At 34.9% G+C, this 13,299-nt stretch overlaps 1 protein-coding gene across 7 annotated transcripts in view; it reads right to left on the reverse strand.

Annotated features, from left to right (window-relative positions):
• Positions 1-1,557: 1,557 nt before the first annotated feature.
• PTPRE (protein tyrosine phosphatase receptor type E) overlaps positions 1,558-13,299 on the reverse strand; it is a 247,563-nt gene continuing 235,821 nt past the window's right edge. For all 7 annotated transcript variants that reach the window (XM_054035388.1, XM_054035387.1, XM_054035392.1 and 4 more), the window contains 2 exons: positions 9,279-9,414; positions 1,558-5,041 (listed from right to left, as the gene is read on the reverse strand). In XM_054035388.1, coding sequence (XP_053891363.1) covers positions 4,967-5,041; positions 9,279-9,414 — 211 coding nt within the window. In that variant the 3' untranslated portion in view covers positions 1,558-4,966. The remainder of the gene's footprint in view (positions 5,042-9,278; positions 9,415-13,299) is intronic.

Raw genomic sequence — 13,299 nt, forward strand, 5'->3', positions numbered from 1 at the left:
CTTGTTTTTGAAGTCCCCTAAAATGTTTATCAGAATACCAACATTGTCCTAGCTCTGCAGGAAGAAAGACAAGATGGAAGGAATGTGATTTTATTAGGCCACAACTTCAACTCATCTGGGAACTACCCAGCAATAAGTCATACAGGTCAGGTCATTGTTCTTTACTTAATCATTTCCACCTCTTTGGAGGAGCTCCCCGTCAACATCTGCAAAACGAAATCATTATTCTCCTTCAAAACCCTCCCCTCTGTGACATCTACAAAAAAGTTGACTACAGCTAGACTGCTGGTGTACTGAGATGGCAGCCTATCATGCTGACCTGTATTGTTTCATTGTTTCCTTGTGTCTGTATCCATCTGTTGTCCCTTGTCTTATACTTAGTTTGTAAGCTCCTTGGGGCAGGGAGTGTATTTTTGTTTTGTGTTTGTACAGTATCTAGCAGAATGGGGTCCTGGTCCCTGACTAGGAATCCTAGGCACGATGGTAATAACTACAACTGGATGCTACAGAAAACTAACCTTAAGTATTAGCGAAATTTGGTGCTTTCAGTTGCAGTCCCATTGTGGTGTTTGAGCAACAGCTTTGAGAGTCTGCAGGAGGCTGGAAGGTTGGGCTTTCTCTTGGGAGAAACTAACAGGTTAAACAATTTGGTTGTACTCACTTTCAGCAAAAATATATGAAAATGTTAGTTTCAGCAGATACTGAAGGTTTTATGATCCTCAGGCCTCCTAAGGAAAATTGTTTTTATTACTATTAAGAGTGATAAAAATTATCATTATTTACAGAAATGTAGGGTCTAAAGAAGGGTAGTGGGGAAGTTTAGTGTTTCTGTGACATGGGTGAAGATGGCTGTCCACATATCATGACCAAAGGGTATCTGGCATGTAAGTGGTTTTATATTTATAATTTTTCATATTTTATGAGGTTCATTGACTTAATCTGGCTGATGTTAAGTAACATCCTTTCAGGTTAAGGAATAGGTTGGATATAAGGAAATATATTTTAAATTGTGCCAGATTAGTTTCCAAGTTTCCTCCTTCTGTGAGGTACCAAATTTTTCATTCCTTTTAACTACTGGTAATATTGGCTGAGAAGTGTGGGCATCCATCCACTTTGTAGATACATTTGTTGAGTGGGAGTTGGTATATTCTGGGGTCTGGCTGAACATGGTTATAAGTGGAATAGAATTCTTTAGTCAAGAATATTGAGTGTAATCCCGGACCGACAAAAGTCAATCAGGCCCGGATTTTAGTCATTGAGATTATTTTGGGGACTATTCACATCAGTCAGAGCGACTTCACTGGGACTATGCACGGTAGTAGAGGTTTGCAGGACTGGGCCCTAAATTGCAATACTGAGTTACTGAACTTTGTATGCATAGTGCTTCAGTTCTGACTGTAGTCAGACTATTACTCTGAGTCTGCAAGAACTACAGATTAAAAGTAATGGAAAATAATTCATCTAGGTAATGGATTTTTAACTCCTTTAGAATACTTAATATAAATGAACACATAGTACAGGAATTAAATGAAGAGATTTAAAGAAAGAAAAACAGTCTGAAAATAAAAATGAAGCTTTGTTCTTGCATCAGAATGTATTAGATCTTGCAATTTGCATATACAAATAATTCAGCAACATTCACTGGCGTTATAAACACAGCAAGATCAAATTATAAATGTAATAAAAGAAAATATCAGTGACAGCTGAAACTGTACAATACATACATACATTATAAAGATTTGACAAATTAAATACAATTTGTTACACAGAAAAGTTTCAGTAACTTTACTTTAAAAATGATACTAGGGAAATGAAAACATTTCAAAACATTGAAAACACAGGTGGTCAGGCTCATTTTAAAAGTTTAAAAAACCGATACATAAAAATACTTTTAAAAACACTGGTAATTACAGTATGCATTCTTTATTAAGGCCCCAATTCAGCAAAGCACTTAAGTGCATGTTTCAGCAGCAGAAAAGCCAATGGTACTCAGCACATACTTAAGTGATCTGCTGAGTAGAGATAGACTTAAAGTATATATTTAAATACTTTAATGAATTGGGGCTTAATGTAACACATGAAAATAGACAGTAAAGTAAGTCACATAGTGACCAATAACGCATACGGACCAGAATTTACATTTTCTAATCACTATTTGGCATTTTAATGCAATTACATGCAATACAGAAAATTTATAAATTTCTATATATTTATTAGAGTGTTGTATTAAGCACAACAACCTTATTTGACTAAAAAGAATTGGAAAAAAAGCTTTCTAAATTATAATAAGAAAATGTCATTGCTTAGCCATATTTCTCACTTCTGAAATATTTTTATGGGTACTTCTGTTACATCTTAGATGCCTTTATATTAAAGACAACAGGAATTTCTTGGCATTTTGGTTAATATTAATCAGGTTTTTTTTAGTATCTGATACTTCCTGCATCAGGAGGCTAACCTGCTGCCTTGTCTTGCAGTCATTAATCAGACAGAGAGCTGAGTCCTAAACCTGCAAAAGGATCGGTTAGAGTGGACCCTTCCGAACACATGGAAGTCAATGCGACTGTGCTGGCATATAGGTCTGAGTTGGCAGATCTCACTTCAGGAAAACTTAAATTATCTAACAAGGTTGTCTCCCTCTCTAAAGTGAGTTCTACTCCAGGAGGCAATTGTTAGGTAATATCAAGACAAATCTACCAAACATCTGAACACAGCCAGATCTTAAGGGCTGTCCAAGGAGCACTACAGAATAAAGGGAAAATGTGAAACAAAATATGTAGGCTGAATATTAGGGAAAAAAATCTCAACAGTGAGATCTACTTAGACTGTAGAATATACTCCCATGGGAAATGGTGGAAGCATACCTGTTTGTATTTAAAACTAGACTGAGCCATCATATGAGATTTATTGTTGGGAATAATTCTGTAATGACTGAGGGATGAAATTATTAAGTGTATCATCATCAAATTTAGTATCTTAATTACATGCTCCCTATGCTACAAATATTTATATTGACCACCTTAGTGTATTGGCTTTTTGTACCTGCATGTATTTGATGCCTTTTATTTTAATATATTTTCCATTTTCACACCATGCCAGAATTGAAAGCTTATTTAACATTCTTTTCTTTAGTCAAATAAAGATTTTTGCATTTTGAATTAATCCATTAACCTCAAACTGTTCAGTCTTGCAACAAATTGTTTTAGTTGTTAAGTGCATAATTATTGTACAAATAAATATACAGCAGTGCAGTACTGGGAAGACAATAAGCAGTAAATGGCAGTGTTCTAAACTGTGCTTAAAGACTTTTAACCTGAACCATTTTCAATTCACTGTGTAATAAAAGGAGAGGTGTGAACACCTTTGCTACTCTTTGCATTATTAAAAGAATAACTAATTTGTATTTATTTCCAGATATTATAAATGAACATGGGATAAAGAGTGCAAGAACTTGAATGAAAACATCAGTTTAGGTTTGCTTATTTTTAAATAAGGCTTTTATGTTTGCATTCAAAAATCAATTAAACGAGAGAACTATTGCATATTAGATATTAATATACATTAAATTAAATATTTTCATATTTATTTGTGCTCATTAATTTATATAAGCTTTTTAAAGGATGAGAAAGATAGTTTTAAAATATTCAACATTCAGATGCCATGTGTCTTTTGTACTTTCTGTCCCCCAAATCCTGTTTAGTTCTATGAAATATTTCATTATATATACACATGCAAACACATAGATATCCCCTTTTTATTAGAGAAAGATCTGCTTTTTAACTATGGTGACATTATTTTAAGAATATACATTTTAAAAGAATTTTTTCCTATCAACAGTCTTTACTGTTGATACCAGTGGGATTTCAATATTAAAATGCTTTTCCAAAAAATTTAAGAAGTTGCTTTTATATTCTAGTCAAGCAGAGAATCTCAGTCTCTCTCGCTCTTTATTATACACATTATATCAAGCTCTGTGTCTGTTTGTGGCAACAGGAATAAAGCCTCTTGCAATAGTTGACAGAAGCTCAGGTGCAGCAAAAATATTCTCAGCAGAATTTAATCTTCTGACATGCAAAAGATCTTCAAAACAGTGAAACTCACTCAAATTACAAACCTGTATTTCAGTAAGGAGCATTTAAAAATACATTATATTTAATAAAAAAGCAAAGTAAAATGAACTTTCAAGACTACATTTAAATCAAATAATTTATTAAACTCTGTATTTACACTGAATTATTTCTAACTGACAGTTTATCTTGAAATAAAGCTGTACAATATACTGACTTTAAAAATCATGGCCGTTAACGTTTATTTTTAAGCTGTAGTTGGAGCATATGTTATTACACTCTGAGGGCCAGATTCTGACACCCTTACTCACACTGAGTAGCAGCTTACTTCAGGAACAGTCTCATTGCCTTCAATGGGACTATTTGGAGAGTAAGGTGCTATTGAAGATGAGTAAGGGTATCAGAATCTGGCTCCTAATAAACATTACTACTCATGAAATCAATTGTGTGTTATTGACTTCGGTGAGAGAAGGGTCAGAGCCAAAATAATAATTTAGCTTTCAACATATTCACTTTGATTCATTATTTAATATAAAATAAAAAACAGCTTTGTAAAATGTAGGGGCTACTAAACTTGGGAAATAAAATTAATATTGATAAATATTTTAATATATTGGAAAATGCAAAGAGAGAAATGAAACCAAGATTTGGTTAAAAATGTATATAACATTCAACAACATATATAGTGATATTTTGTATATGAACATTTATTATAATTAGCTTTTAAAAGATATTTATATTTGAGTAATTTATAATTTTATACAGCAAAAGTGACTTTTAAAGCAAAACAGACAATATCATTTACAGTAGGAATTATCATAATGGAAAATATGGTATAAATTAACATGATTTACAAATATTTATACAGACTATTAAATTAAAAAATAAGGCAGGAAGTTTTATTTGAAATTAGCATAATCAGAATATATATCAATGAAATCTTGTACCACTTTGTAGCAGAATTCATACTGTTCCTAAAAAATAAAAAAGAAATTCAGATTTACTTTGATTATACATTATGGATTTACCTAAATCTGATTATTACAACTTAATCATAAAGTGCAACATATTCTAAATTGGACAACAGCAAGTTTATGACAAAACAAATAATCTACCTGTTGATGCTAATTTTTATATTTCTGCTCTTTGCACAAAAGTTTTTTATGCTCAATTTTATTAACTTGCAAGTTTCATGGTCTTTATTAACTGATGCTATTTGTATGTAACTGAACCTGATAGTAGCTTCAGGGAGGATGATGGAACTGGGAGGTTGAAATAGAGGAGGTCCACAAGAGGCTCTCTCTCAAAACTTAGTAGACATCTATAATATGAAAGAACTGGCAAACCACTGAGCCCAATCCTGCTAAGTACAAAGTATGTTTTGGGAGGTGCAAAGCATCCTGAATTTCCACTGATGTCAATATGAGTTCTGGGGTGATCAACATCTTCCAGAACTGGGTTCACAGTGCCTTTCAAACAACCTCAAAGCACCTTACAAACTCTCTATGCATAAAGCAACAGAAAGTCCTGTGGCATCTTTAAGCCTAACAGATGTATTGGAGCATAAACTTTCGAGGCTGAATGCATCCCACGAAGTGGGCATTCACCCAGGAAAGCTTATGCTCCAATACATCTGTTAGTCTTAAAGGTGCCACAGGACTCTCTGTTGCTTTTTACAGATCCAGACTAACACGGCTATCCCTCTGATACTCTCTATGCATAGATATTATGATTATTAAACAATTATATTTTAGTAGCACATAGAGGCCAAGTGTGGCTCTGTTGAATTCCTGCCCCAAAGAACTAAAAATAAGAATATTCTCTCTCATTTTTACTTACACACACACAGAAACCCACCCCAGTTACAAATGAAATGCACACCTGCCAATCATACATAAACGAGCCATACTGGGTCAGACCAAAGGCCCATCTAGCCCAGTATCCTGTCTTCTGACAGTGGCCAATGCCAGGTGCCCCAGAGGGAATGAACAGAACAGAACAGGTAATCATCAAGTGATCCATCCCATCGCCCATTCCCAGCTTCTGGCAAACAAAATGAAATGCAGTCACTTCTGGGTAACAGTTATTTAATAGCATACAGCAACACTATGTATTTTCTCCTTGCTCTCCCCAGTGATAACACTGACCTCACCTTCTTCCAAGGTCATAGACCCACAATACAGTGTTTTCCAAACTTTTGAAAGCTGAGTCCCACTCCAGAAAAATGAAACCAGTCCTGCCTGGAAATGCTGCCATTTGTCACTAAAGACCCATCCATCTTAAATTTATATATCTTCCACTATCCCCTGGCTAGTTCTTCGTCCCTCCAAGGGAGGCACATTCCATGCTTTTGGAAACACTGGTGTGAATCTTCATAATACGATACTTTGTCTTTGTTCCTACAACACGAGGTAGTTAATGTTGACAGTAGTAAAGTATCAACACTCCCATTTAAATGAATGGGAGAGTTCACAGCTTAGAGCTACTATTCTGGACTCAGGTGGACATCTCTGCATTCATTACACTCAGGGCATGTTTTGAAGGTTTGCTCCGCAACCATAACAGTACTTAAATCATAGGCCTCTAGGACCCCTGAAGATATAGGCTCTGTTCCTGGGTCTGTCACAGAGTCCCTTTGTGCTCTTGGACAAGTCACTTAATCTTTCTGTACCTCAGTTTCCCTACCTGTAAAATGAAGGGGGAAAAAATCTACCTCAGAGAAGTGTTTTGAGTAGGGCTGTCGATTAATCGCAGTTAACTTGCGCGATTAACGCAAAAAAATTAACTGCGATTAAAAAAAATAATCAGGATTAATCACACTGTTAAACAATAGAATATCAATTGAAATTTATTAAGTATTTTTGGATATTTTTCTACATTTTCAAATATATTGATTTCTATTACAACACAGAATACAAAGTGTATAGTGCTCACTTTATATTATTTTAGTACAAATATTTGCACTGTAAAAATGATAAAACAAATAGTATTTTTCAATTTGCCTCATACATGTACTGTAGTGCAATCTCTTTATTGTGAAAGTGTAACTTACAATTTTTTGTTACATAACTTCACTCAAAAACAAAACAATGTAAAACTTTAGAGCCTACAAGTCTACTCAGTCCTACTTCTTTTTCAGCCAATTGCTAAGAGAAACAAGTTTGTTTACATTTACAGGAGATCCTGCTGACCACTTCTTATTTACAGTGTCACCTGAAACTGAGAACAGGCGTTCACATGGAACTTTTGCAGCCAGCGTTGCAAAGTATTTATGTGCCAGATATGCTAAACATTTATATGCCCCTTCATGCTTCAGCCACCATTCCAGATGGCATGCTTCCATGCTGATGATGCTTGTTAAAAAAAAAAAAAAAAAAAAAAAGGGTTAATTAAATTTGTGACTGAACTCCTTGGGGGAGAATTTTATGCCTCCTGTTCTGTTTTACCTGCATTCTGCCATATATTTCATGTTACAGCAGTCTCAGATGATGACCCAGCACATACTCGTTATAAGAACACTTTCACAGCAGATTTGACAAAACGCAAAGAAGGTACCAATGTGAGATTTCTATGGATAGATACAACATTCAACCCAAGGTTTAAGAATCTGAAGTGCCTTTCAAAATCTGAGAGTGACGAGGTGTGGAGCATGCTTTCAGAAGTCTTAAAAAAGCAACATTCCAATGCGGAAACTACAGAACCCGAACCACCAAAAGAGAAAATCAACCTTCTGCTGGTGGCATCTCACTCACATGATGAAAATGAACATGAGTCGGTCTGCTCTGCTTTGGATTGTTATTGATCAGAACCTGTCATCAGCATGGACGCATGTCTTCTTGAATGGTGGTTGAAAAATGAAGGGACATATGAATCTTTAGCGCATCTGGCACATAAATATCTTGCGATGACGGCTACAATAGTGCCATGTGAACGCCTGTTCTCACTTTCAGGTGACATTGTAAACAAGATGTGGGCAGCATTATCTCCTGCAAATTGTAACCAAACTTGATTGATTGAGTGATTGGCTGAACAAGAAGTAGGACTGAGTGGACTTCTGGGTTCTAAAGTTTTACGTTATTTATTTTTGAAAGCAGTTATTTTTTGTACATAATTCTACATTTATAAGTTCAACTTTCATTATAAAGAGATTGCATTACAGTACACCTCTACCCCGATATAATGCTGTTCTCGGGAACCAAAAAATCTTACCACGTTATAGGTGAAACTGCGTTATATCGAACTTGCTTTGATCCGCAGGAGTGCGCAGCCCCACGCCTCCGGAGCACTACGTTATCGTGTAATATCCGAATTCATGTTATATCGGGGTAGAGGTGTACTTGTATTAGGTGCATTGAAATATACTATTTATTTTGTTTTATACACTGCAAATATTTGTAATAAAAAGTAAATATAATGTGTACACTTTGTATTCTGTGTTGTAATTGAAATCAATATATTTAAAAATGTAGAAAACATCCACAAATATTTAAATAAATGTTATTCTATTATTGTTTAATCACGATTTATTTTTTTTAATCGCACAATTGATCGCGATTAATTTTTTAAATTGCTGACAGACCTAGTTTTGAGATTACTGTTTGTAAGGCACTTTGAGACTGTTGAATGGAAAGTGCTAGAAATGCAATGTATTGCTATTATTTATTAAAGTTTGTAGCTCTCCAGGAATCTGTGCTTGATGTTTGTTGAAAAACTATCTTCAGATATTCATAACTTTGTTAAATAAATATAACCTAAATTCTTCTAATGTTCCAAAGGCACTTCTCCTCTGTGAGAACTAACTGCAAGTCAGTTTGATGTGTTTAAGCCATTTTTTTAGATAAAATTATCAACATTTTATTTAAAAAAGAACTAATGTAAGTTTTTTTTCATGATCACAACTCAAGAATGTCCACATGGATTTTTAAAAAATCTTTCATAATCCCCCTCCCCACAAACAAACAAAAATCAGCAGTTGGCTAACAACAAACACAGCAACTTTACCCCCAAAATTAATTTTTAGAAAGCCTATTACAAAATAAAATAGACGTTTATAATGAAACACCTCTTTCAACCTAAGTATATAGTTGTTAAAAGTAGTCCCATAATATTATATTTATTGCAGCTAGTAAAGTGAGCCTTTGTTCTCTTCCCACCAGAACATTTAGAAAACTTACATCATTAGACAAAGATTCTTATTGTTAAATATCATACCAGTGTTTGCACCATATGTGGCCTTTGCATTCTTAAGCTCTTCACAGCTTGAAATACATCTAAGAGCCCTTCAGCCTTTACTCGTTCCAGAACATTGCTGAGTGCTATGAATGTACCTGTTCTTCCAGCTCCAGCACTGCAAGAAAAACATATTTCTTTTGCTTAATAAAATGTCAGGACATATCCATCCAAATTACAATAAAGAGCAACAAAGATACTTTACATAATAATTAATACAGAATATTCAAGTACTGTTATTAGCAGACTTAGGGTACGTCTATACTTACCTCCGGGTTTGGCGGTAAGCAATCTATCTTCTGGGATCGATTTATCGCATCTTGTCTAGACGTGATAAATCGATCCCGGAAGTGCTCGCCGTCGACGCCGGTACTCCTGCTCCGCGAGAGGAGTACGCGGAGTCGACAGGGGAGCCTGCTGCCGCATGTGGACCCGCGGTAAGTACTTTGTAGTTCGAACTAAGGTACTTTGACTTCAGCTACGTTATTCACGTAGCTGAAGTTGCGTATCTTAGTTCAAACTGGGGGGGTTAGTGTGGACCAGCCCTAAAAGTCTCTTGCTTACTAAGTTTATTCATGTCATATGCATGGCATAACTTTCCATGTTATAATCAAGAATTAATAAAAAATAATTTTCAACCAGGCCAGTTCTGATAAAGTCCTGTCTCCTGCGAACACTTACAAATTCTTACAAACACTGGGCAAATTCTTTGTTGCTTATGAAAGGGAAGACTTGTCAATAACTGAATCATATTATATAGTACACCATCCCCTAACATCCCTATCAATGAAACTAATTCCTGACCTACACTTTATTATTCTAGCTATGTCTCTCTCTTGATCAGTGATGGCTAATTGTTCCAAATTATGTGAATTGATGGAATTGATCTGTATTGGTATTTTTTTCCTTCTTGATCACTTTTCTGTAAGCAGGTAAGACTTCATATTTGATTGTCCAACAAGAAAATGTGGTTGTCCCAGTTGTCAGGCTCTGGCTTTATTGCTGCTGTTGTGACTATCTAAAGGCTTTTCCCTGCATTGTTTGTTTTGTTCTGGACTACTTTACCAGGATTTCTCATTTTTATTATCTTATTTTTAGTGTGTTTGACTCTCATTTCATTTTATAGATTTAGCTTTATCCTCAATTTAATACAGATTAAAATGTTACTGCTGCTACCAAGTCTGAAACTAAGAATCAGAACTGATACTCCATATTATATATTCAAATAGAAAGTACAATTCCTAAATCCTATTATGGATAAAATCCATCTAATTTGAAATCTAGCTCTGATCATGCAGAATAGCAATAGTTTAGTCCATATCTGCTGTTGCTGTTGAATGCACAAAGTGACTGTGTCCATTTTCTACCTTTACACTCACATTTCCCTTGTTTTTCAAATTTCAGCAGCAGGTTAGATGTTTGCTGACATTATTAGTGAAAATAAAATAGGGCGGAGCTCCTTTCACTGCCATTTGACTAATGACCATTTGACCAATGTCAAAGATGAGTTTACATTTAGTCTCCTAATTTCACTATGGTTCAAAGTAACCAGTTACAACTAGTAGAGGACAAGTAACAGTGATTTGAACTGTGAGGCACACAGCCACAATGGGGGAATAGTCATAAAAACCTGGGTGATTCTGGGAATCTGTGATGAAGCTAAATGAGAGACAGAAAAGTTTAATTCATGTCCCTAAACCAAGTAGAAATACAAAATAATTCATTACGTTTGAATTTTTAACATATCTTAATCATTTATAAGCAGGATGAATGGTAATCACCATCAACGGTCATTGCTTTTACTTTATTTCCATCAAATAAGAAATCTTTCTGATAAGCATGTTCTTATGAAAAGATTAAGTACAAATGCATGTATCCTCAACTGGATACATTAAAGTCTAGTAGGAGGCAAAAGTTAACAGGTAAAATGTATTAGTTGTGCAATTCCCTATAGACAACTACTTTTATCAGATTAAAGGCAGCTGCAAAATCTAAAAAGGTTCAGATTTATATGTAATTAGCCAATCCCTAGAAAAACTGTCTAAAAGGTTGGTGACTCATTCTGAAATAGGTCCATAGCTGCAGGAAGATGAAAAAATGCTACAAGAATATAACAACATGAAATACTTTGTGTAAACATGTACACAGAAATAGTTAAATATGCTACTCATTCCCTTATGTCTAAACGGACAAAAAAAGGAAGCATCCCCTTTTATTGTTCCCCATACCATCTGTCTTCCCACCCCCAACTTGAGAAACTCTTTGGGTATAACTTCATCAGCACCACACGTTTATCTCTAAAAAACAATTTAAGTGTGATTGCATGTAGGTTCAACTTCCCTTAGAAATGCAAGATAAAAATATATGTTTTATGGTTTACAGTACAGTACTCTCCCCTTCATATTTGTTCTTCCCTCTTTTCCTCAACAACCCCTTACTGAATCTAAAGAGGTTTAAAAGAAAAAATCCTTTAAACCTGGCCAATTTTAATTTGGCTCACAGAATAATATTGTTTCTTGAAGGATGGAAGAATCAAAGACAAATGAAAATCTGATGGGGCAAACTGATGTGGCTACAGAAAAAATCCATTGCAGGGTGGTCCTTATACTCCACTTCAGCCTAGAAGAGAATGCCACTGCAGGTGAGAAGAAATAAAGAAGAGAAAAACTCAGGCACCTATAGAGAGGAAGAGACAGAGAACACAGGGCAGCTACAAAGACACTATGGAGGACAAAGAATTATAAAAACTGTCTCTAGGCAACACTCTTAGTAAAACCCTTAAATATCATGTAGTTTGATATTTTTATTATTATAATTGTTGTGGTCAGTCCTTGCCACTCTTAAATCTTCTGTAAATAGACTGAAGAAAATAAATAGAAGCCTGTGTTCTGAAAACTGGTAATATTTAATCTAGATAGAAACATGCAAATAATACAATTTCATTTGTTTTATTACATTATTGTTTTATTTAAATGTGGAGAGCCAAATTCATCCATACCTAACTCCATTAATTCACTGGGCTGGTAATGTATTTGGCCCAGTACGTTGGGCATTGTATCCTAGGCAATGGGGAAGTTCCTTAGCTTGCACTTCTTAGTTTAATGAGTGACCTATTTAAACATCTCAGCTGGATGTACATGAAGAAACATCTCACCTGATTACAGAATATTATACAAAATATAAAGTAAGATTTTAAAAGTAATGGACATGTCCCAGTAACTGTTAGCCAGTGGCCAATACAGCAGTACTTCTGCTTTATAGGTCTTCACATTCTTGTTGGTATGATATGGACTATAAACAAAAAGCAACTAACAGGGTTTTTCAAAATAATCATGGCTTAAATTCTAAGATTCACACAGAGTGAATGTGTATGCTGAAAATTCATGGTATATCTGAACAAGACACAATGGGCCAAATCCCACACACCTCACTCTAGCAAAACACCCATTAACTTCAATGGGACTTGTTCCTGAGCAAAGAGTGAAGGAACAGGCACCTCAATTCTCACTCAAGCAAAATTCGAAGGATATGGTCCAGGGATATGAGCAAATTCCAGCAGGAAATCTGGAATAATCTAGTAAAATGAGGATACATTATTTGGATTTGTTTTAGATTTTCCAATGTTAATTGCAGTATCTTATAAGTGTGTGTTTGCTATATGTCTATTTGTGCGAGCTAAAGTCATTAAGTCCTTCTTCAAATACACATTTCAGCCCAAGGAGATCTAACTGTATCAATGCTATTATTTTATTTTAAAATGTTATTTATAAATTCTTGTCAAAAGAAAAATGTAATCATTCCAGATACATATAATAAATTCATTTATGAGCCGTAGATAACAACAGGCCTTATTGTCCCCTATATGGGCTATTTTCCAAGAGATGTTTGGCTCCCAAACTCAGAAGATCTGGAATACACACACACATGCATGAACGCACACACAACCATTTGCTCAGCAGCCCTGTGAATCTGGACTTAGTTCTGCCCCCTCTTCCAGTGCCCC

The sequence above is a fragment of the Malaclemys terrapin genome, chromosome 7, assembly GCF_027887155.1.
Source record: "Malaclemys terrapin pileata isolate rMalTer1 chromosome 7, rMalTer1.hap1, whole genome shotgun sequence".
Taxonomy (NCBI): Eukaryota; Metazoa; Chordata; order Testudines; family Emydidae; genus Malaclemys; species Malaclemys terrapin.